This window comes from Chiroxiphia lanceolata, chromosome 14 (assembly GCF_009829145.1).
Source record: "Chiroxiphia lanceolata isolate bChiLan1 chromosome 14, bChiLan1.pri, whole genome shotgun sequence".
NCBI lineage: Eukaryota > Metazoa > Chordata > Aves > Passeriformes > Pipridae > Chiroxiphia > Chiroxiphia lanceolata.
Genome location: NC_045650.1, coordinates 11620706 through 11643562, shown reverse-complemented (window position 1 = coordinate 11643562; position 22857 = coordinate 11620706). Strand labels below are relative to the sequence as shown.

At 48.3% G+C, this 22857-nt stretch overlaps 5 protein-coding genes across 10 annotated transcripts in view; 2 read left to right on the top strand and 3 right to left on the bottom strand.

The window, feature by feature from the left end:
- UPF3B (UPF3B regulator of nonsense mediated mRNA decay) overlaps positions 1–22857 on the top strand; it is a 33018-nt gene that overhangs the window by 5358 nt on the left and 4803 nt on the right. The window contains exons 2-6 of the mRNA XM_032701732.1: positions 11955–11959; positions 20819–21076; positions 21341–21447; positions 21560–21666; positions 22732–22830. Of these exons, the coding sequence (XP_032557623.1) occupies positions 20840–21076; positions 21341–21447; positions 21560–21666; positions 22732–22830 (550 nt within the window). The 5' untranslated portion in view covers positions 11955–11959; positions 20819–20839. The remainder of the gene's footprint in view (positions 1–11954; positions 11960–20818; positions 21077–21340; positions 21448–21559; positions 21667–22731; positions 22831–22857) is intronic.
- ZBTB33 (zinc finger and BTB domain containing 33) lies at positions 363–10427 on the bottom strand. Of its 4 annotated transcripts, none has more exons than XM_032701714.1 (2): positions 10325–10427; positions 363–5390 (listed from the first exon to the last, which is right to left on the bottom strand). In XM_032701714.1, the coding sequence occupies exon 2, from the start codon at positions 5386–5388 to the stop codon at positions 3355–3357; it is 2034 nt and encodes a 677-aa protein (XP_032557605.1). In that variant the 5' UTR covers positions 5389–5390; positions 10325–10427; the 3' UTR covers positions 363–3354. The 4 variants fall into 4 exon arrangements, with proteins under 4 accessions (XP_032557605.1, XP_032557608.1, XP_032557607.1 ...); XM_032701717.1 differs by lacking the exon at positions 10325–10427 and adding an exon at positions 7745–7858; XM_032701716.1 differs by lacking the exon at positions 10325–10427 and adding an exon at positions 6728–6827.
- Positions 10497–15498, top strand: NKAP (NFKB activating protein). Its single transcript, XM_032701722.1, has 10 exons — positions 10497–10763; positions 11115–11195; positions 11576–11649; positions 11860–11979; positions 12415–12460; positions 12845–12960; positions 13108–13183; positions 13662–13811; positions 14434–15103; positions 15147–15498. Exons 1-9 carry the CDS (start codon positions 10513–10515, stop codon positions 14606–14608), a joined length of 1089 nt encoding a protein of 362 aa, XP_032557613.1. The 5' UTR covers positions 10497–10512; the 3' UTR covers positions 14609–15103; positions 15147–15498.
- On the bottom strand, positions 16002–17795 carry AKAP14 (A-kinase anchoring protein 14). 3 transcript variants are annotated; one of them, XR_004359570.1, is made up of 6 exons: positions 17646–17795; positions 17424–17526; positions 17239–17330; positions 16905–17147; positions 16532–16584; positions 16002–16156 (listed from the first exon to the last, which is right to left on the bottom strand). XR_004359570.1 is itself a non-coding variant. In XM_032701729.1 (6 exons), exons 2-6 carry the CDS (start codon positions 17515–17517, stop codon positions 16069–16071), a joined length of 504 nt encoding a protein of 167 aa, XP_032557620.1. In that variant the 5' UTR covers positions 17518–17526; positions 17646–17794; the 3' UTR covers positions 16002–16068. The 3 variants fall into 3 exon arrangements, 2 of the variants coding, with proteins under 2 accessions (XP_032557620.1, XP_032557618.1); XM_032701729.1 differs by having other exon boundaries at positions 16905–17084; positions 17239–17327; positions 17646–17794; XM_032701727.1 differs by having other exon boundaries at positions 16905–17084; positions 17646–17792.
- Positions 19689–20558, bottom strand: NDUFA1 (NADH:ubiquinone oxidoreductase subunit A1). The gene is made up of 3 exons (XM_032701730.1): positions 20375–20558; positions 20083–20172; positions 19689–19791 (listed from the first exon to the last, which is right to left on the bottom strand). Exons 1-3 carry the CDS (start codon positions 20474–20476, stop codon positions 19735–19737), a joined length of 249 nt encoding a protein of 82 aa, XP_032557621.1. The 5' UTR covers positions 20477–20558; the 3' UTR covers positions 19689–19734.

The following is a 22857-nucleotide window of genomic DNA, read 5'->3' as shown; positions in this document are numbered from 1 at the left end:
TCGCACTGGTCACTAGGGATGTTTGACTGGTCACTAGGGATGTTTTTCTTCATTTTGAGCTTGTTTGCAATGACAGCAGCAGTTGGTCAGACTGTTCCATGGCAGCTCTGCCTGTTCTGAGAGTTTGTGGCTGTCACAGCATTCTCACAGCACACTGGAGCTGTTCAGTGAATTTGCTGCCTTGGAAAGGGTTCAACAAAAACAAACAAACAAACCTCAGGCCCAAAAAACTCCTCCCCGCCCCAGCGGTTCCCTGCTATTCCCAAAGACCTGGAAAAGGAAGCTACAAGCTGTTGGTAATCAAACACGTTAAGACTGTAGAACTTGAGTTGCAGTTACAAAGAAACATGCTACCACTCATCTTTAGAATTTAAGTTTTTTATTTTTGCCATAGAAAGCTCTAAGAACTAATATCAAGTATCGATTAATGAAAAGTAGAACACAACTTTAAAAAGTATGTTAAGGAAGGACTGTACAACTATATACATCACAGATCTGGGAAAATCAAGAAATGTTTTCACATGGAACATTTCCTAGGCAATAGCTGTAGAATTCAGAGTTCAATGTATATAGTTGTCAGCTTCTGCATCTTTTATAAGCTGCATGCCTTAACAGTAAAAAATAAATAAGCAGTCAATGTTATTTGTTAAACAAACAAATATTTGCTTAGTTCACATAGTGGAATGTTAGGTATGAATCCCCAAAGAAACCAGACAGTGAGGATGCAGCCACCGTTACCATATTCTGCAGCAGATCTGTTAATGGTTTATATGCATATAAATGACTGTAAGGTTTGCCACCACAGTCTGTTGAAATTTTTAATTTCTATATAAATGCTTTGTCAACCTTTTTTTTCCATTATTCCAAAGCCAATTTCTTAATATTTACATAAGTTTTTTTCATTAAGTTAAACTGGAAGCTAAATGCTTACAAAAACAAACAAACCCACAAATATAAGTGCAACAGCCAGAAATCTAAATATAAAAGCTCATGGCCCCATAGGAAGTTTTAGAAGTATGGATTTAACGTGTTTCCAAACCAATAAATACTGGAAGTGAAATAAAAAAAAATGCTTTACATGACCTCTGGACTTTGGATATCAAAAATCATTTCCAAGGAAAACTGAAGACCCTGAGACACATGCAAGCACGAGTCTTCTAGCAAAAATAGTTACAAAGCCCTAATTTTCCAGTTTTCCTCCAAAAAGAGACCTTTAGTAGGCACAGTTTAATTTAAGGTTTTAAATATACCAGCAGCAAACAGTGATAGCCATTATATTTAATTTTGTACACTTTGCAATGTATGCTTAATTCCAGATCCCTGTACAGGTCATACGAATTGGACCTGATCGTCCTTGAGGGTCCCTTCCAACTCAGAATGTTGTGTGATTAAACCTGTCACGTCATTAACAAAAATAACATTGTATTTGTCTTGTCAAAGTTCAAGAATTCCCGTCATAGCACCAGCCAGCTAGGGCAGAACCACCTGTGCCAACACAGGCAATCCATACTCATGTTGCATAAGGATTATGTTTGACTGCTGAAATGCCACCTCAGATAACACCCCACCTGTAACACTTAAAGCATGCCCCATTATATTCCAAGGGGTCTGCAATATGATCTGGAAATCATCAGTGTACCACATTCTTGGCCAACAAAAGAGAAGTGCAGAGCTTTACATGTGTAAGGTAAACAAATCCTCCTCCCACCGTTGCTCACAGGGATTTCTGGTATCCTTTTCTGTAGCTCAAGTTATATTTGAATCATTTACCATTTAAGCCTTTCTGTCTAGAGTCCTGTATGTCCAAAATCCTGACTTTGAAAGTCATAGGATCAAGATGCTTACTTAAAACATGAAGAAGGAAAGAAAAACCTGTAACTGGAATTTAAGCAATGAAAGGCTGCAATAACTAACTAGTACTACGCACAACAGTCTTTCTCAGTCATCTCTAGAACTTGAGCAGTTTTTATATTACCATTTACAAAAATTCAACAAGTCACTAAATCTGAAGTGCTAAACAGCCATTTGTTTTTCTCAGATCTACCATTTCCTCCTCAAGTTGGACGTCTCATTAATCTTCTAAGAGCTTCAAAATGTACCAAGTGCAAGGAGAATAAGGACAACATAATAAACCCAAACCTGAAAACAGATGACAACTAGACAACCAGAGAGAAATTATACTTTAGATTATGGTGAATAAAGGGTATTTTTTGATTGTTGGTTTAGTCTTCATGCTTCCACAATCTATAAATGGGGGAGAAAAAAAAAAATCCAAATCCCTGTTTCACTTGAAGATCTAGACAAACAGTCGTACAAGATCCTCAGCAGTCTCAGTGCTGAACTGATACAGCACTTACACGACTTCCCAGTTTTGAGAAGCCTTCAGCTAAAAAAAAAAACCCAAACACTACTTTTACCAAAAGTATTACTGTTTTTAAAATTCCAGACTGAAGCCCTTCTTCTTGAAGAGTGAAAAAAGGAACATCGCTTTGTATCAAACTAACTACTGGCATTTTTTCCAGCATTAAGAAAACCTGACCTTATTCCTCAAGCTTTAAAACAGTAAAATTATCTCCTTCCTAAGTGTTTTAAGCTTCTTCACTACAGAGCTTTGTAGGTTTTGGATTTTTTTTCCCCATTGCAAAAAGAATGAAACATGATGGTTCAGACACTGAATACTCTGCTCACCATCCTGCCAAGTGTAAATAAAGTTTGTTCAAGTTAGCCCTGATTATCTCTCATTGACAAAACTATTTGCACGAAGACAGATGATTTATAATGTTTATAAAAGCAAAACTAAGATGCTAGCTCAAAAATACACTACTCCAGTCTAGTAACAGATCATTTATTTTGGCCCCTTGCAGTAATGCACTGTTCACAAATGTGAGGTGTGGGATTATTTTTTTAAAATGGTTCCACGACCAAGAGACAATGAAAAAAAGCCTGTTTTCTTGGTTAACATCTAAACAGAATTCAGCATTAAAGTGCTAACATGAAAGAAAGGGTTTACATAGTAGGTATGGGTACAGAAAATAATTATTTTAGAAATATTTCTAGGTCTTTAGAAGAAATTGTACCTTTTCAAGCTACAAATCCTCATGTTTTGATCAAATTTAACATACCAGAAAACACTGCCAGCTCCTTAGAAATGTCTTCCTCTCTATTCAGGTAAATTTGAGATGAATTGCTTCCACAAATCACTGCAGATAACATGATCCAGACAAGTGTTACCATTTTGGTGACTTTGTAGAACAAGTTAGCTTGTTTTGATTATTTTACAGCAATTTTAACAGTCCTGTTAAAACAGCTGCAATGTTTCTGCACTGAATCCTTTTTTCCAGCACTTAATGCATTTCAGTAAGACTCTGGTATTACAAACTCAAACTCAGTACTTCCCTCTGACGGATTTTGTTTGAACATCGTTTCGTTTCCCGGCGGAACGAAAATGTCATCCCAGCTAATTTGTTTGGCTGGAGAGTTAGGTGCTGCCCCTTCAGTGCCGTCCTTCCCTGAGCCAACACGATAGACAATTCCCCCCTCGTTCATTCCCGGGATGCTGCTCGGGCGGTCACTGATGTAGGCGTACTGCCTGATCTGCAGGGACCTGCAGGGGTGCAGCCGGTAGAGCTTGGTGTCTCCGGAAGGGTCTTGGCTGTGAACCGATCTGATGTGGGAGACCGTAATTTGGTAGTTGATGAAAGTCTTGCCACACGTCAAGCACTGGTACCTTCGCTCCCCGGTGTGGTGGAGCTCGTGCTTGGTGCGATACTCCGCCAGAGCAAACACCTTGTCACAGTACCGGCACGGGTACTTCTTCTCCCAGGAGTGGACGTTAAAATGTCTCCGTAAGCTCGTCAGACACGCGTAGGATCTCTTACACACGATGCAGATGTAGTACACTCTGCCATCCACTATGAGCTCGTAATGGTCATCGTGCTTTACTTTCATGCGTTTCCTGTTTGAAGATTCATCACCAGATGTTCTGGGCGTGTCCTCAGGCTTGGCTTCCCCCTCCTCGGAATCCCCCTTTACAGGGATGACTATGTCGTACGTATCCTCACCGATGTTTGCATAAACCTTACAGCCTGTCGATAAGCCTCCTATTTCAGCTGCTGTATCTAATGTTATGATTTTCTGCCCATCTGCCACATTCTTTGATGCTATGCCCGAATTGAATTCCTTGTTGTTTCCACTAAGGACATCTGAGATTTTTATTTTAAATTCTCCAGGTTTAGCAAATGACTCTTGTGGAAATGTAACAACCTGCTTTTTCTGTACGCCTGATCCCTCAGTGGTTGCTGCCTTGGGAACAGAAGACTGCTGAACCAAAGAGCTGCTGCTGACTGAACCAGGACTAGAGGAGCTAATGATATCGACATCATCTTCAACAACCTCTTCATCATCAACAGCAGTTGTTTCCACTTCAGTTAAGGAGCTCTTATTAGATGGCTGCTGGTTCTCCTCAAGTAAATTAATTGTAGGGGTCACATGTGTTTGATGCAAGGAGCTGGCACCAAGTGATGAGTTAAGCAGAGGCTTGTTTAGCACGATGATATTAGGGGTAAAATGCTGGGGAGTTGCTGAGACAAGCGATTCAGCACCTGACTGTGTTTGGTTTGGGTTTAGCTGACTGGCAGACAAGGTGAGGTTTTGAGCTGCTGTGGTGTTTGTCAAACAGGGAGAGCCACCACCGGCACAGGTTTTTTGGTCAGAAGCTCCAGCTGGACTTGAGCAAGGCTGGTTCTGGCTTGCAGCATTTTTATCTTTAGTACATTCTTTTGGAGGAACAATCTCAGAACAAAAAATTACATCATCGTCCTCATCATCCGAGTCGCTCACTGTAATTTTTGTAGTCTCATATTCTATGCCATGTAAGGAGAATGACTGTGTTATAACTGGCATCCCATCCGTTGCCTCTTGACTCTCTGGCCTGATTAGAGGTACTTGTGTTTCAGCATCCCTTTGACTTGGACTAGAAGTTTCTGAAGCACCATCTTTGACCTCGCTTGGCACGTTTTTCTCTTCGGACGGAGCTATGCCCAGATCAGCTATGAACTTCACCCCCAGCTGCTGCCCTGATTTGATCAGTTCATCAAGTAAATCGGATCGAACGCTGATTATTTTCGAACTATAAATATAATTAAGAATTTCTGCAAAAATTTCTGCTCTCACAAAGCTCAGTTCAACCACCTGACCAGCCACTGAGAAAAGCTGGTGAAAATAAGTGCTTGAGGCCGAAAGGATGTTTCTGTGAGCTCGAAATTTCCGGTCCTCCACGATGACTGTAACATCACAAAAAAGTCCATGGCCACGTTGTTCATTCAAAGACTGAAGAAGCACACTAGAATACTGTGTGTCTGTTGCAGAGATAAGTTTTTTTCCCTCCATTCCTACAAAAGGAAAGTAAAAAGTATCAAATTAGTAAAAATACAGATATACAGTTGTAACTGCGTGACAACATTCCCATATTTACTGTCTGTTCCTTCTTTGGAAGAAAACAAATCTGAGATACTGTTCATAAAGATATATGCTACAGCACTTGGCAAATTTGTTTCTTCTTATTTGTCCTTTCACCTTCTACACAAGGTAAGTGCAATTCTGAACATATATCCTCTACTCTTACAAGGTGAGGAACAGAGAAACAACTGCTTATTTTATGCAACAGCAAATACAGTAAATTTTACAACCAAGCAGATGGAAGATTTGGGTCCCTCAAACAGCTTTAAACACTATTAGACATTTCTTTCTGACTGTGAAAATATTCTATAAACTGTTATGAGAAAGCCCAATAACATGAAGTTATTCATGGGCCACACAGCGGTATCTGTATATCACCAGTCAACTGAGTTGATGAAAACGCTATGGATACCGTACTTCCTGCCCCAGAAAAATAAACTTTTTTTAACCCCCGATCATACATTCGCAAGGCTATTTTGTATTTCAAACAGAGACACCGAGGCAGCACGGCAACAAAACAGACCTGCAAAGTCAAACTAACCCCTCTCTCGGCACTGCCCCCTTCACAGCCCCCAATAGGCTGAAAAAAACCCATTAAAATATAGAACAGCGAAACTTTTATTTCCGCAGGCCGGGCCGGGCCGGATGAGCCGCCGAGGCCGGAGCCCCGCGGCCGCCGCACGTCCGGCCCCGCTCCCCCCGCGGCCCCGGCGGGGCTCTACCGTGAGAACGAGCGCCCCGAGCGCCGCCGCGGGTGTGCCGCGGGCGGCCCGGCAGGACCGGCGGCTCCGGGAGCGGCCTGGCGGCAGCGGCCCGAACCCACGGGCGGCCCCTCCGCCGCTCGGCCCTCGTCGAGCCGGGGAGAGCCCCCGGCGGGGCGGGAGCCGAGCCCCGCGCTGCCCCCGGTACCGCGTTACCTGCCCGCGCTCCGGCCGCGGCCCCGCCGCCTCCCCGCGCACCCGCCGCGCCTCGGCCGCCGGGGGGCGCTGCCCGCGCTGCCCTCGGCCCTGACCCGAGAGGCCTCGGGAACCTTCGCGCCGGGGCGGGGCCGGGCCGCGCTCCCGCTCCCGCCCCCGGGCCGGGGCTCGCCCGCAGCCCCTCGGCCGCGCGGCTCCGGGGCTCCCGGACACCGCCCGGTCGCACCGCCCGGGTGGCCGCTCCCCGCCGGCAGAACCCCCCCTGCCCCACCGCAGGCCTTGGGCAGCTCGGGCCTCACGCGCGGGCCTCGCCGCGGCCTTGGCGGTTCCCGCCCGGCTGTCCCGGCACCTGCCTTGTGCCCGGCCGTGTGGATGAGGCCGTGCAGACGTTATTTCCCGCTGCGGCTCATTTCCTTCCCGGGGGCAGGGACCGAGCTGGCGCTGCTCCGACGGGGGTGACGCAGCTGTGGCACCTCCGCCCAGCGCCGAGCGGGGCTGTAACCCGGCCTGGCACCGCTGTATAACCCGGCCTGGCACTGCTGTATAACCCGGCCTGGCACTGCTGTATAACCCGACCTGGCACCGCTGTATAACCCGGCCTGGCACCGCTGGATAACCCGGCCTGGCACTGCTGTATAACCCGACCTGGCACCGCTGGATAACCCGACCTGGCACCGCTGTATAACCCGACCTGGCACCGCTGTATAACCCGGCCTGGCACCGCTGTATAACCCGGCCTGGCACCGCTGTATAACCCAGCCTGGCACCGCTGTATAACCCGACCTGGCACCGCTGGATAACCCGGCCTGGCACCGCTGGATAACCCGACCTGGCACCGCTGTATAACCCGACCTGGCACCGCTGTATAACCCAGCCTGGCACCGCTGTATAACCCAGCCTGGCACCGCTGTATAACCCGACCTGGCACCGCTGTATAACCCGACCTGGCACCGCTGGATAACCCGACCTGGCACCGCTGTATAACCCAGCCTGGCACCGCTGTATAACCCAGCCTGGCACCGCTGTATAACCCGACCTGGCACCGCTGTATAACCCGAGCTGGCACCGCTGGATAACCCGACCTGGCACCGCTGGATAACCCAACCTGGCACCGCTGTATAACCCGACCTGGCACCGCTGTATAACCCGACCTGGCACCGCTGGATAACCCCACCTGGGCAGCGCTGTATAACCCGACTTGGGCACCCCTGTAACCCAGCTCTGGGCACCACTGTGACCCCACCCTGGGCATCCCTGTATAATCCGACCTTGGGCACCCGTGTATAATCCAACCCTGGGCACCCCTGTATAATTCGACCCTGGGCACCCCTGCCCGTGTTGCAGGAGCGTTGGTTTGGTGCTCTTTGCACCTCGCTGGCATGTCCTGGACCCCGCTGGCAGCTGTGCAGACGTGCACAGCCTCAGCACAAAGTATCTTTGAGAAAACGCGCGACAGGTTCCAGGTTTGACATGTGGCCATCAAAGCGACACATCCACAATGCAGCCTCTTGGAAACTGTCGCTGTTCTGGAACTCAAAGAGCACTGAGATCATAAAAGATATTTTTCATCTTCAGTTACTGATCTCTTCCATTTTTTTTTTCCTATGGATTTTGTGGACTTGAACCACAGGGGTTCCTATTTTTCTTTAAGATTTAAAAACTTTGACAAGAACAAATGTCCTCCGGTGAAGTTCGACCAAAAACAGGAACAGGCCACAGTCACTGGCAGAAACAGCTGCAATCCCTCACACTACATATATCAGCAATGAAATGATCCTGCCCCAGTATATGAGCCCTTCTAGCAAAAAAATCACTGCCAGCCTCCCTATATTTGTATAGTTAGTAGTGTTTGTATAGTTAGTGCCTTTTGGAAGCAAGCTCTCATATCTGAAATGTTATAAACCGGTTTCTGTTTATTTATAGCTTTTACCAGAGAGTCAAATGGAGGAGAATAAATAACAGAAAAGAATAATCGAGGAAAAGGTAGGCTTTTCTTCCTCATATAACCCTTCAATTAAGTTTTCTCCTTTGATCCAGGTTCTTAATAATTTTTACACAGGTGGATATATTAAATGAAAATAATACTATAATTGTTTTAATTCTTAATCCAGTGTTCTTTTTTTTCCTCCAAAAATGTGTGATGGCCCAAATTAACTCCTTAAAACTGGAGGATGAAAGGCTAAGAAATGGTTTTTCTCCTAATTGCCTATCCCATTCCTAAACAACGAACAGGATAATTTACAGCTAAAGATGAGCACTGGATTGGAAGGAGCCCTGCTCCTGAGGCATCACCGGTTCCCAGAAATCAGGTTTGAACTGCTTACCCTTAGGCACAGAAATACTGGCTGATTTAAAAGCTGCTGGTCTACCTGGGAGAGCTGCATCACCTCCTTGACTTTTACCTTATTTGGAAAAGCTTCTCTCTATGTCAACTTCTTTTATCAGATACAAATCTGAACCCCACTGTCACCTTGCTGTGGTCAGAACAGAGCTAATGCTCTGAGCAGCTTAAATTTGACCAAAGCTGCCACTCAGTCCTCCTGCACTTGAATGCAGAATTTCAACATTCATATTTTTTTGTCTAGCATGCAATTCTTAGTTCTGGGGTTGTTTTTTCCTCTTTTATTTTTAGATAAGATTATAAAGTGTCAGGTGATTCAAGTCACATCAACACATACAGTGACGATTTAAAAGAACCATTTTATCTAAGATACTAATAAGAAACATCTAAAACATAGAACTAAACGTGCTATTCTTGGAGCTGAAAAAATAGCTAAGAGACACAATGGCAACTTTTATTTTGTTGTATAGAAGTGATGAAAAAAACTCTGGGATTGAGCCTCTGAAAATACGAAGTACAAATTTAAAGATGTCAGGCTTTTGTGAGAAGAAAAAAAAATACGCAATTCACTGACAAGTTTTCAGTTAAGCAGTTTGAGGAGCTCTCTTGCTTTTAAAAACTCCAGTTTGAGAGAACAGAACGTTTTTAAAGATCTGACAAACCTGAGAGACAAAGAAGCATTCTCCATCTCGTGACGTGTCCCGTGACTCCCCGCCCCACGGGAGGTACTGGGCGTTCCCACCTGAGCCCGAATGTATGTAACTCATGAGATCTTTGAGTTTTGAGGGGAGGAGGGGGCTTCCCCCAACTGATCAAGACCATCACTTGGACAGGACTGCAACCACCATCTTCAACCAACAGAACACTGAAGGTGCAACTACCAAATTTCATCGCTGGATCCAGTGAGTGGTGACTACATATATCTTTCCATTTTTATCCTTTCTTTCTCTTCCTTATAGTGTTACTTTTATGCTTTAATATTGCTGTATTACTTTAGATGATAAGAAGCAAAACGGCTACCCACCTGTTTTCCTTTGAAACAGAATTGCTCTAAAATAAACCCTACATATATATTTACAAACACCGATCATTCAGTGTCGTTTCACTTTAATCCACCCCAAGGAATTTATTAACAAGAACCTGGGTTACCCTCCCCTTCTGGGGCGGGTCGTATCAAGTCCAGCCATCAACCCAGTACCACCATTAAACCACGACCTCAAGTGCTACACGTTTTATGAACACTTCCAGGGATGGTGCCTCCATCACTTCCCTGGGCAGCGTGTTCCAATGCTTTACAACCCTTTCCGTGAAAAAAATTTCCCTAATATCCAATCTAAACCTCCCCTGGCGCCACTTGAGGCCGTTTCCCCTCGCCCTGTCAATGCTCCCCAGACACGCTGCCGTATCAGGCCGCGCCGGGAGCCGCCGGATTTCCAACACTCCCAACCGGACCGTGACGGTGCCGGGCCCGGGCTGGGAAGGCGAGCGCCGGCGGGGCAGGGTGAGCTGTCCGCGGGGCAGTGCTGCTCCCGGGCCGCCCTAGACAGCTCCCGGGGCCGCGGCCCCGCGCCGGTACTCGCCGCCCCCGCGCCCCCCGCCGCCGCCTCACCTGCCGCCGCCGCCGTCCGCGCGTCCGCCGCTGCCGGGCGGCACAAAGGGAGCCGCCGGAGCCGCCGGTGCCGCCCGCGCCGGAGGGGCGGTGACCCCGCGGGCGGGGCCGCCCCGCGCTCGCCCGGCCGGGAGGTGCCGGAAGTGGCCGGAAGCGGCCGGAAGTGGCTTCCCCGCCCCTTCGCCGCCATGGCGCCCGTCTCTCGCTCCCGCTCCCCGCCCGCCGACAGCCCCGAGCGCCGCGCCCGCCGATCCCGATCCCGATCCCGATCCCGGGAGCGCAACGTCCCGAGGCGCCCGAGCCACCGGCGGAGCCGCAGCCGGTCGCGGTCGCGCAGCCCCGGCCCGCCGCGCTCCGCCGCGCACCACGGGCATCACCACCACGGCAAGGGCTGGCCCGAGTACTACGAGAAGGAGAAGGAGGAGATCCTACGGCAGAGGCAAGCGCTGGGCCGGGTCGGGGCTGTCCTGCCGGTTGCCGGCGGGGTCTGGGGGTGCTGTGGGAGGGCGGCGGGCCCGGCGCTGCACGGCCCGGCCACGGGTCTCGGCCCCTCCGGACGCTCCCCCACTCTGTCCGCGGGCAGGGCCGGGCCGGGGCTCGGCTGGGAGGGGATAACACCTCTGCAGTGGGGGGGCACTTCTGCCAGCCCCCCGGCCTGGGCGTTGGCTCCTTGCGCCTGGTTTTTTTCTTTTCCGTGCTGCGATTAACAGTGGTGACAAGTACTAAATTTAAAGTGTTTATGTACTGGGTGTGGCACACAAGGACTCAGTGAAGGTGTTTTCCTTTACAGGAGACTCAATGAGAGAGAGAGAATTGGAGAGCTGGGGGCACCTGAAGTCTGGGGGCTGTCACCAAAGGTTCCTGACCCCGAGTAAGGCTTATTCTTTCTTCTTTTCTTCTGTTTTTATGTTAGTTTAATTTACAAAAATGCCTTATCCCTGCACTAGTCCCATTGACACAATTCTTGTTGTATCAGTTAACTTCTGAATCAACATAATATGAGATTATTAGTTTTTTCCCCCCAGGTAATTCCAATATGTGATTTATTGTAGATCAATAAATTGCTTTACAAATATTGTGACCTTTGTGTTGTGGTTCTGAAAGCAGTTCCCATGCTGAAAATGAACCCTTTAATAGTTTGCCTCATTGCAAGTATTGACTCAAAACCTGCAAGCCTTTGGTCATATGTGTATCTTTGATCTTGAGTACTACAAAATAGATCTTAAATAGCAAACTGTTCTTTTTATTCAGTTCTGATGAGCATACACCAGTAGAAGATGAAGAGGCAAAATCGAAGAGTAGTTCTTCGGATTCCAGCTCAGAAGGTATTTTGTTTGGCTCACACAGCTTGTTTTGAAAATGGGAAGCTATTGAACTCTAGAATCTGCTGCAGTTACTTGCTGGAGGGTTACTGGTTTTGATGGCTGGAAGTGAGTGGGCTCCAGTTCAAAGGAGAGCATTACCTTGGGAAGATTGGGAAGTACATATGGAGCTAGTTGATTGATCTCTAATGTTATATTTTCAAAACATTCTAGAGGAAAAGAAGAAAAAGAAGAAGAAAAGAAACAAGAAAAAACGTAAGGCATCCAAAAGAAAGCGCAGAAAACATTCCGAGGACAGCGACAGTGAGTCAGAGTCTGAGCAGAACTCCAGTGGTAAGACAGGAGGGTTTTGGCTGGTGTGTGAGGGCTGAACACAAACTGACACTTCTGGCTTTTATTGCATGCTTGCAGTGTTCTGAAGTTACAGAGCTGCAGCATCAATCCATGGTCTTTTCTTTCACCATCTTGATGGGTTTATAGTGCCTTTTCCTCGAGTGCTTGAGGTCTGGCCTCAGGAAATGGGATTTCTGAGTTAAGCATCCATTGGGTATCTCATCATAGAGATCTGTTTGAGATGTTCTCATATTCATCAATACTGCAGGTAGCTTTCTACTAATGCTTTCTTAGTATTGCTTGATATCTAAACAGTCATGTCTGAGAAGCTGTGTGTGTGCTAGGGCATTCTGGTGGAGGCAGTTCAGTACAATAAACTACTTAGTTATAGCTAATCATCTCTTTTTGGTAATGAAATACTTTATTTTTTTTCAGATGAAGATAAAAAGAAAAGCAAGAAGAGGAAAAAGAAGAGCAAAAAGTAAGTGCCCAGGTTGCTGCGTTTAGTTCTGGTTTCTTTGGCTGGAGAGCAGCTCCACTTTCTTCACAGGCTCTGAGGGAGTCTGAGCACTCTGGTAATTCAGGCTGCAAGTGCTGACAAGTAATATTAATTTGATGGATTTTCTTTGAATCAACAGAATCGTGCAGCATAGACAACTCCCTGCAAGTGCAGAGCCACTTTCTAACGCTCTTTGAAAGGTGTAACATTGCCTTGGCTTTGCTGTAAGGTGTTTTCTATAAAACAACAATCTGTATGCAGCCAGCCAGTCTTCCCATAAGTAGAAGTTACCTTGAGGAACTAATTATTTGAGTATGATTCCAAGCAAATTTTGGTAAATAGTATGTCTGTCTGACTTTATCACAGGAAGAAGTATAAGAAAAAGAAAAATAAGAAGAGCAGGAAGGAATCCAGCGATTCCAGTAGCGAAGATTCTGACGATGAAACAGTTCAAGGGGATGATCTCTGGATTGAGAGATCAAGTAGGTTCACCTGACTTTAAATTTGGATTGAAACTTTTTAGTGTCCTTTTTGTGAATTCTCTTAGGTCTTGCTGGCCTGTGGAACACTTCTGATAACAAAGAACAATGGGCACAATATCAACCTTCCTCATTATTTGATTGTTGCAGAAAATACCGAAGCTGATAGCTTGATTGGACCAGAGGCTCCCAAAACTCATGCGTCTCAGGATGACAGGCCTTTGAAGTGAGTAGCCAGCTCTAACAGTGCTTTGATCAAATCAAGTAAATCAAGCATGAAAGTTACTGATCAAAAGGGCTGTTACAACAACATGGCATGCAGAGGGAGAAATGCTGTGCCAGAAACTTGCAAGCAGAAGTGCTGGTGGTGCTAGCCTTTCCCCTGGCCTGAATTTGGGTGGAAAAGTCTGGTTTGTGCTTCTTAGTCTTGATTCTTAGAAAATCAGTTGTAAGGTACCTTTATTCCAATGCTCTGCAGTGTTGTGACTTTGTAGTGTCTTCTTCATTGTTTAATCAGAATGGACTCAACTGGTAATTTCAGATGTTTTTGCTGGTGTTAGCCATACAGAAAGAACAGGCCAATATGTGGGAAAGAATAAGAAAGTGTTTAAAAATGCAGCTGTATCTGGTGGTGAACAGGGAAGCTGGAGGTTTAGCTCAGGCTCTCTGTATTTGAGACTGCAATCCTCCCTTTTTTTTTTTAGCTATGGACACGCCCTCCTGCCGGGTGAAGGTGCAGCAATGGCAGAGTACGTAAAAGCAGGAAAACGTATTCCCCGGAGAGGCGAGATCGGTTTAACCAGTGAAGAGATTGCATCGTTTGAGAGCTCTGGTTACGTCATGAGTGGCAGCAGGTATGGTTTTGATGATGGCAATGGTTCAGTGACGTTTTCAAGAGCTGCTTTCTCTGTTGGCTGAGTGGAAGACCGCTTCCAAGCTCTAGTTGAAAGTGTGGAGGAGAAGGTGCTCTGTATGCTTGCAGTAATCTACACCAAACTCCCCATTGCTGTAGACAGATGGTGAGGTTTTCAAGGATGCTTTCTCCTCAAGAGCAAAAGTTCTTTCCAGGCAATATACTTCTAATTATCTTTGTTTCAAATGAGGAGATGCTTGTGCCAGGTGATGTGTTTGGACAGCCCTGGTGATGTGCTGGCCAGTAGGAGACAAAGTGTGAGAAGTTGGCTGCACTTTTTGCTCTATGAGTCCTCCAGGAATTTCACTTAAATTTTGGTGAGCCAGCAGCTGACACCCTGGGGGTAGGTGGGACTTCTGGCTGACTGCCTGAGAGCAGACACGCCCAGAAGTCAGTTCCTTGCTCTGCCACACTCCTTCTTGGGAAGGTTTGTGTGCAAGTTTGGATTTTGTAGTGCAGGTATCTTTATTTAAAGCCCCTGAAAACATTCAGGCCAGTTGATGGATGGAAGCTGTACCAGGGCAGTCTGCCCATGATGACACACACCACGTTCCCCCCCACAGACACCGGCGCATGGAAGCCGTGCGTCTGCGCAAGGAGAACCAGATCTACAGCGCAGATGAGAAGAGAGCCCTGGCCTCCTTCAACCAAGAGGAGAGGAGGAAACGAGAGAACAAGATCCTCGCAAGCTTTCGAGAGATGGTCTACAGAAAGACGAAGGGCAAAGAGGAGAAATAATGCTGCGTTTGAGCTGTGCACCACAGACTGTACCACGCAGCAGCTGACCTGTTCCAGTCGTGATTTGAAAAATGCTGCAGGTGCTGCAGCGCCTCTCACCCAACAGGACTGGGCCCCAGGAGTGGATTACTTCTGTCAAGAAAACAGTTACTTTCATCAGATTCTCTAGGGTGATTTGTTCACCATCTACAAGGAATCCCTGTAAAGCGAAAGGCTACAAGGCAGGAACAGACAGGGAAGATTAGAGGTGTCAGATGTTCTGCGCTTGCTTTGAATCAGACAAGCAGGAGGATCCTGTGGGAAGGGCTTTGTTACATAATACCAATGCGTCATTTTTTTTTTATTCCATTTATTTTGATTTTTCATAGACTCATTTAGCTTGGAAAAGACAGTGAACAAGCTACTACTAACAGCAGCAAAAATGAAGGAACTCCTGAGTTCCTGTTTAAGATCTAGGACTGTCCGCTATTTCTTCAGAAGTCTTTTTAGATTTAGGTTGGACTGTCCACTATTTCTTCAGAAGTCTTTTTAGATTTAGGTTTTTCTCAAAACAGTGAAGTTTGGTTTGTGGTTCAAACTAGACTTGTAAATATTCTGTAAATGAGTTTGTAATTTAATACAGATGGGCTTCAGTTACTTTAAAGCAAGCAGATTGCAATTGGGGTATAAAGAAACAGTAGCAGGAGGGTCTGCTCTTCACTGAAATCTGTGGTGAAGAACAAAATTGCTTGCTTCTTTTTCTCCTATGTTATACATAGGCATTAGAGCAGTGGGGTGCAGTGATTGGAACCCCTGGATGTATACAGTGGCAACAAGGATGTGTCTTTCAATTTATTTGAAATGTTTATGTTTATGAAAGTGTTCTAGATTAAAACCTTATTTTAACTCCGGTAGTGTTTTAATTTGGTCTTGTTTCAGCAGCATTACATGGTTTGCTTTAAGCTCTGTACTTGGAGGCCTTGCTCGAGCAGTGCTTATGTGGTGGTTACCTTTGATTCAACCGCATATTTCCAAACATATCCACTTTGAACTTGTTTTTAAAAACACTTGAGAAAAAGAAAGTGTTTTTGAGAGGGCTTTTGTTCCCCTAAATCCTTTATTTATTTTTTTTGTTCCCCTAAGTTGGGCAGCGAGATGTCTCGTATATTGGTGCAAAGAAGATAAAAGTCCTAAAGTCCTGTAATGTTTTCCCTATAGTTCCACAGACCAGCAAATCCCTCCCAGCTGTCTCTTCCCATTTACACTCTGGAACCTGGTTCCATCCTGGTGTACCCACCCATACCTGCCAGCAACTGTCCCATAAAGCCAACTGCCATGTCAGGGCATCGTTGATTTGCACAGGTTCAATGCTTTTTATGTATCCACAAAGCAGAAGTGCTGCTAAGGAAGAGCCTTTCTTTCTTCATTGTGTTTATTTGGTTCTCCAAAACGGAGCATTGGTGATGGTGAATTGGAGCTGCTCATTGGGAACTGAGTCTTTCTATGAGGATTATTTTATTTTCAATAATGTCCTGAAGCCACTTTTCTCTAAACTGACACTCTTCTGGCCTGGAGGATGGAATAAAAAGAGGGTAAATTGTAAGAATAATATTGAATCCAAGTTTGGCCAGTTCAGAGCTGACCTTTATTCACCAGGCAAGCCTATCTGCTGCAATAAAGACCATGCCTAGACCTGGGTAAGCAGGACATATTCCTCCTGGTGAAGGCAGATGCCCATAGGGTGGCTATCCATGCTTGTGGGGGAGTGAAGCTAATAATAAGCAAGGTCATTTCATTTTGTGTAGCAAAATTTTGACAGCTTCTTCCACCTCCCTGATGTGACTGCAAACTTACTTACATGGAGCTCCCTCTTTGGTTTTGGCATGGAAAAGCTTGCTAGAACCTCCTGAGTTGTGTCAGTGACAGAAGAGTAATGACATTTACCTGTGAATCAGCCTGCTGGACTCCAGTCTGAAGAAAACCTCCACAGGCGAGGTCTGCAAGAGAGCAGAGACAGGGCAGAGGTCATGTACAGCCCCTCAAAGAGCAGACATTGTAGTTAGGTAAGAGCTACTATCTATTTCTTCAAAAATAACCTGGATATTTGTACAACATTTCTGATACAGATTAGAATAGTTTTAGTTTAAAGCCTCTGTGAGTATTTTCTTGTAAAGTCTCATAAGTTACAATTCTAAGTGTGTGGGATGATGTAAGATTTCTGACCAGCTATGGGCTGTTGTGCTGGTTTTGACTGCCTCAGGAATCCCTGTGCTCTTTTCCCTTTAAGGACTGGTGTGTGGCATTTCTGAGTACTTACGTCAGGTTTGAGTTTGGAGATCACTATAACAAAGTAGACACTTGCTGTTGCTCGTGGGATGGGTTTTCTGCGTGTTGGGATGCCCCAGCAAGCTCTGTAATGGTACCTCTTGCTGTCCTTCAGTTCTTCTTCCTCAAGAAATTCTGAGTGGTGAAGCCAGCTTTTGTGAATGTCCCATGTCTGTCGAACAAAGGCATCACACTAAGATTCCCTCTGTCTGGTAGAGGTGACTTGAGGGCAGTGCTAAAAAGGAACCAGAGGTGCTGTCCTTAAATTTTTCACACTTCTTAACAGTGAGGTGTGACCTTCCTGAATGGATGGAATTGTCACTCACAGAAATGAGCTCTTCAATCTGCTGCCGCCCTCTCTCCACTGTGAAGTTGTTGCCTGTGGTCCACTGGATAGTTTTGATAACACGCTTGGCTTCTAAAACAAATAAAATGCTGACAAATCCTCCTGGAAAAAAAGAACAAAAACCACACAACAAAACAACACAGGCTAATAGAGCAAACACAATACCTTTTTCCTTTTTCTTCAGCTCTGGCAGACAGTCCTCTGTACTGCTTCTCTCATTGACTGGGGGTGTGTGATCTTTGTCCTCTTCCTTGTCCATTGGCTTCACCTTTAGAGAAAGAAAAGCACAAACACAGTGAGACAGAGCCGGCCCGAGAACTGCAGGACCCATCAGAGGAACACGGAGAGCAGTGGCCAGTCCCTCTCTGGCCCCTCGTCCCCGCTCACCCCCCTCAGCGCTGCCCCGGCCGGCCGGAGGGTCCCGGGGCTTTTTTATTCCAGGGAAGGTGTCCAGCCCCGAGGAGCTGCTCCCGGGCCCCGGCGGTGTCCCTGCCGCTGTCCCGGCTCCCCGGCCACGGCAGCGTTCTCGCGTCACCATGGAGAGGCGGGGCCGCTTCCCGGCATCCCAGTCGGCATTCCCTGCGGATACACCGACCCCGGGGAAATGCGTCCCCAGCAGCCGCAGTCTTCCGGAAAAGGAAGACTATGCCCAGGAAAACAGCTGTGGGATCCTGCCAGATTCTCTGTTTGTCATGTTTCTGCCGGTTTCGGCAATGGGGGAACTAAAGCAGCCTCCGCTCTGTGCTGTGCTGGGCGGAGTCTCAGCCCAGCCCGGCGCACAGAGGGCTGCAGTCTCCCAGCCCTTCAGAGGGAAAGGACCAACAGAGAGAGGCCAGAAATGTTTTAGCATATCACAGTGTGCTGAATTCACAGCAGCTGCTCTTCCAGAATGACAAAAGGCTGCTATATGGATTCAGCTGCTAGATCAATAATGAGCAAAGTGTAGGTCCTAGTCCTTGTGGTCTCATAGATGCTTCCTGTCCAGCTGAGAGAGCATTAATACAAGCCTGGACATTTCTTAGGAATTTGTCTGATCCATGTGACTCTGCACCTTGTTCCCTCCACATTGGTTGTGGTCATTCCACACCCCATGTCTCACAGGGGATCAATGTTGGTGGCAGTGACACAAGATCTGCGTTTCACTCTGACTGCCACTCCAGAACAAGGAGATAAGTAACAGGCATCGTTATAGCGGGTTCAGGATGTAGCAGAGGCAAGTTTTGGCTTTATTGTAAGTTGAGACTGCTGCCTAGTGCTATGCTGGGAGGGAAGAATCCAAGCTGCAGGAGGTGACACTGGCTATTCATGCAGGCTGCTGCAGTCAGCAGCAGGGAACTGCACATCAGAAGTGGGTGCAAAAATAGAATCAGTCTTCCTGGCATTCCTTTTCCTCCTCTCACAGACAGCTGCCTGGTGTATATCAGAGCACATAAAGTGAGAAAACCAGTTCTGTCCAAAGCTTTTATGCTACTTATGCAGCTCATATACACCTCTGGGATAACAGATTTAAGAAGGGGGAAAAAACCTTGCAGTTTCAAGACTGCAGCTGGAGATGAGTGAGGATATGTGGGAGGAACAGCTCTGCAGACACCCAGGTCAGTGAAGAAGGAGGGGGAAGAGATGCTCCAGAAGTTGAAGCAGAGATTCTGCTGCAGCACATGGAGATCCACAGGGGAGCAGAGATCCACCTGCAACCCATGGAGGACCCATGCCAGAGCAGGTGGAAGTCCAAAGGAGGCTGTGGCCCCCATGGGAAGCACACACTGGAGCAGGCTCCTGGCAGGACCTGTGAGCCCATGGAGAGAGGAGCCCATGCTGGAGCAGGTTTGCTGGCAGGCCTTGTGCCCCAGCAGGGGATCCACGCTGGAGCAGCCTGTTCCTGAAGGACTGCACCCTGTGGGAGGGACCCACACTGAGCAGTTTGTGAAGAAGTGCAGCTTATGAGCAGGACTCACAGTGGAGAAGTTTGTGGAGGACTGTCTCCCATGGGCAGGACTCCAGGCTGGAGCAGGGGAATAGTGTGAGGAGTCTTCCCCTGAGGAAGAAGGAGCAGGAGAGACACCACATGATGACATTCACCACAGCCCCCATTCCCTGTCACCCTGCACAGCTCGAGGGCATGAGGTAGAGAAAATTGGGAGTGAAGTTGAACTCAGGAAGAAGACAGGGGTGGAAGGAAGGTGTTTCATCATTTGGTTTTATTTCTCATTATCCTGCTCTTATTTGATTGACAATAGATTAATTTCCCTGAGTTGAGTCTCATTTGCCCTTGACAGTAATTGCTGAGTGATCTCTCCCAGTCCTTATTTCCACCCATGAGCCTTTCATTATGTTTTCTCTCCCCTGTCCAGCTGAGAAGGGCAGTGACAGAGCAGCTTTGGTGAGCAGCTGGTGTCCAGCCCCAGTCACTCCACCACAGCAACACAGGTACAAGGGCTGAACACACATATATCTTTATTTAGGAGTTAAATCATTCTCAATAGATACGTGGATTCTTCAAAGTGCTGCCACCTTTGTCTATGTTCTCCAGACCCTAGAAAGAAAAAATAACAGCTATATCTGCATCATTCTTGCCACTAATGTGCAACAGGGCATAGCTGAAAATGCCGGTTTTCAAACTACACCTAATTACCCAAGTCCTAGTTAAAACACACTCAAAATGCACAGCCCCAGAGGCAGATCAGCTGCGGGCACGGAGCCCGACAGCCCCGGGAGCGACCAGTGCGGCCGCGGGAACCCCATCCCAGAGCCCGGGGATGGAGGCGCAGAGCCTGGCTCCCGCCTCCCCCCCCCGGCGGTACCTGCCCATGCCCCAAAAACCTGCCTTTGACACGTAGTACTTGTTGACACCCGAAATCCGCCGATCCCTTTCCATCAGGGTCCACTGGAAGGGGAAGCGGGCGATCCTCTTCTCCTGTGGGCACAGCGATGCCTGTTACGGTCCCGGGCAGGGCCCCCGGCGGGCTCGCCGGTATGGGGTCCCGAGGGATGGGGGAAAGGGGAGCCTCGGGAAGGAAGGAAGGAAGGGATCCCAGAGGGATGCAGGGGGCTGAGGGCTAAGGGCGGTCCCGGAGGGAAGCGGAGCCCCGGGGCCGCGGGTCCCGCCCCGCGCTGACCTTGCCGCCGTTGTTCAAGCGGTTTATGAACATGGTGGATAAGCCGGGGATGCTGAGGCAGACGCCCATGATGGCCATGCCGGGCAAGATCTCGTACCACATCCTGCCGGTGCCGCTACCGGTCCCGGTGCCGGTCCCGCTGCGCCGCTCCCGGGGCACTCCCGGCCTGCCCCGCGCCCTTCCCGGCCTGCCCCGCGCCCCTCAGCCCGGCGGGCCCGGAGGGGCGGCGGGAGCGACAGCGCTTGCGGGGGACCGGCCCTCGGCAAGGAACGAGGCCGAGGCCGTACCCGCGCCCCAGCCCGCCTGATCCCAATCCCGATCCCAATCCTTATCCCAATCCCGCACCCGGTGCTGGTCGCTGACACCACCGGGACTGGCGGTGCCGGGCGCGGTGCACGCCGGGAGTTGTAGTCCGGCGGAGCCATCGGCCCGTTTCAGGCGTAGTCTCGCGAGAGGCGGCGGCCAATGGGCGCGCGGGGGCGCGCGGCGCTGCCCTGGCCCGGGATCGGGATCCGGAGCGGGGCCGGGATGAAGGAGGACAAGGAGAACGCCAGGCCCAAGGAGCGGCGCGGGGCCGCCGCCGGGCCGGGGGCTGTACTGGGCGCGGGGCCGGGCCCTGCCGCCGGCACGGAGGGCAGGGCCGGCGCGGCCGAGATCGACCGCCTGGAGCGGCCCAAGGACAAGAAGGAGACGCTCAGCAAGGTGGGGCCCGCGCGGCGCTCGGGAACGGGCACCCCCCGGGGAACGGGCACCCCCCGAGAACGGGGCACCCCAGGACCGGGCAGCCCCCGGCACCAGGCCCTATCGCGGTAGCAGGAACCACCCCTTCAGGAACGGCCCCCCCCACCCGGTAACGGGGCCTTCTTCCGGTAACGGGGCCGGGGGAGAACGGAGCCGCCCGGGACGGCCGCGGTACCGCTCCCGCGGCACTGCTGCCCTCTGACCGCTGGTCCTGCCGTGCCGCAGGTGGTGATTCGGCGGCTCCCGCCCAGCCTGACGAAGGAGCAGCTGGAGGAGCACCTGCAGCCCCTGCCCGAGCACGACTACTTCGAGTTCTTCGCCAACGACTCCAGGTACGGCCGCGGGCCCCGCCCGGGCGCTCCCGGGAGCCGCCGCTGCCGCCCCCCGGGCCCCGGTGGCGCCGCCGCCCCGTCAGCCGAGCGCCCTCGGTTTGTGTCTCCGCAGCCTGTACCCGCACATGTTCTCCAGAGCCTACATCAACTTCAAGAACCAGGAAGACATAGTCCTCTTCAGGGATCGCTTCGACGGCTATGTTTTCGTCGATCACAAAGGTGAGTGAGTGGCACTCAGTGTGTGTTGCTGCTTTCCCACTGTCTGTGCCGTGTGCTGGTTGAGTGTTGGAGGGGTGGGGGTGAGCAGCCAATTCTGGCTTGTTTGGGTTAAGTGCCTTAAATGCATGTTATGCAGTATTTCACAGAACAAAGAAAACTCCATATGCTTTGTGGAAACTAGTTTAAATTGACTTTTTTAATAGATATATTTTTAATGGATTTTGTATATGATGTGTAAAATCCATATGGGTGTATACAAGGCAGCAGTGGTGTTGATATAAATCCTGATATTGAGGTGAATGTTTGCACTGTCATACCTGAATATCGAGTCTGTAAAGTGAAAGCAGGTACATGCTGTCAGTGTACAAACAAATGAAGCTGAGGTTACTGATGTCACCCTCTGCTACTCCCCTCACCTGTTCTGTGCACTTCCAACAGTGTCACTTATCTTTTGATCAGTTTTTACCTGAAATTGTTGCTCATTTCAGTTTACAACTGAGTGAGTCATCTTGATTCAGTAAAAGAAACAGCTGCTTCTTTGCAGATTAAGTTGTTAAAGTGACTGCTCTGGAGACAGTAATCTGTAGGAAACATATTTGGTTTAATTAATTGGTTAAAAATTCGAGTATTTAGTCACCACGTACCTGTTTTCTAAACATGTTAGGTTTCGTGGTTTTAAATTTTGCCTTTCAGAAGTGCTTACATTGGGCAGCACTAAAAGTTCCTGTTGGCTTGGGCAGTGAAAGGGTCTCACCTGGAGCTTTGATTCAAGTGCATGTGTTTTACAATTCATCCAGACAGGTGTTCTGTGTGACAAAGCTCTGTCCATAAGATTCTTCTTTATTTGGGAGGGTTACAAGTTCACGAATTCTGCTGTCTCTAGGGTGGTTTTTTTATTAAATTGCTTTCAAAATGGAAGAATTTTTTTATGCTGCCTAAATAATCTCTTCTAGTATTACATGTTTCTTGTGAGGCTTATCTTCCTGTTTTAGATATGGACAATATGGTCTATTTTCTATCTGTTTCATCTCTATTTTAATGTATTTTTCCCTCTCCTCTTAACAGGTCAGGAGTATGCTGCCATAGTTGAGTTTGCACCTTTCCAAAAAGCTGCAAAAAAGAAGAGTAAGAAAAAGGATGCCAAAACTGGAACTATCGAAGATGGTATAACAGCAAGATAGTTTGTTTTGC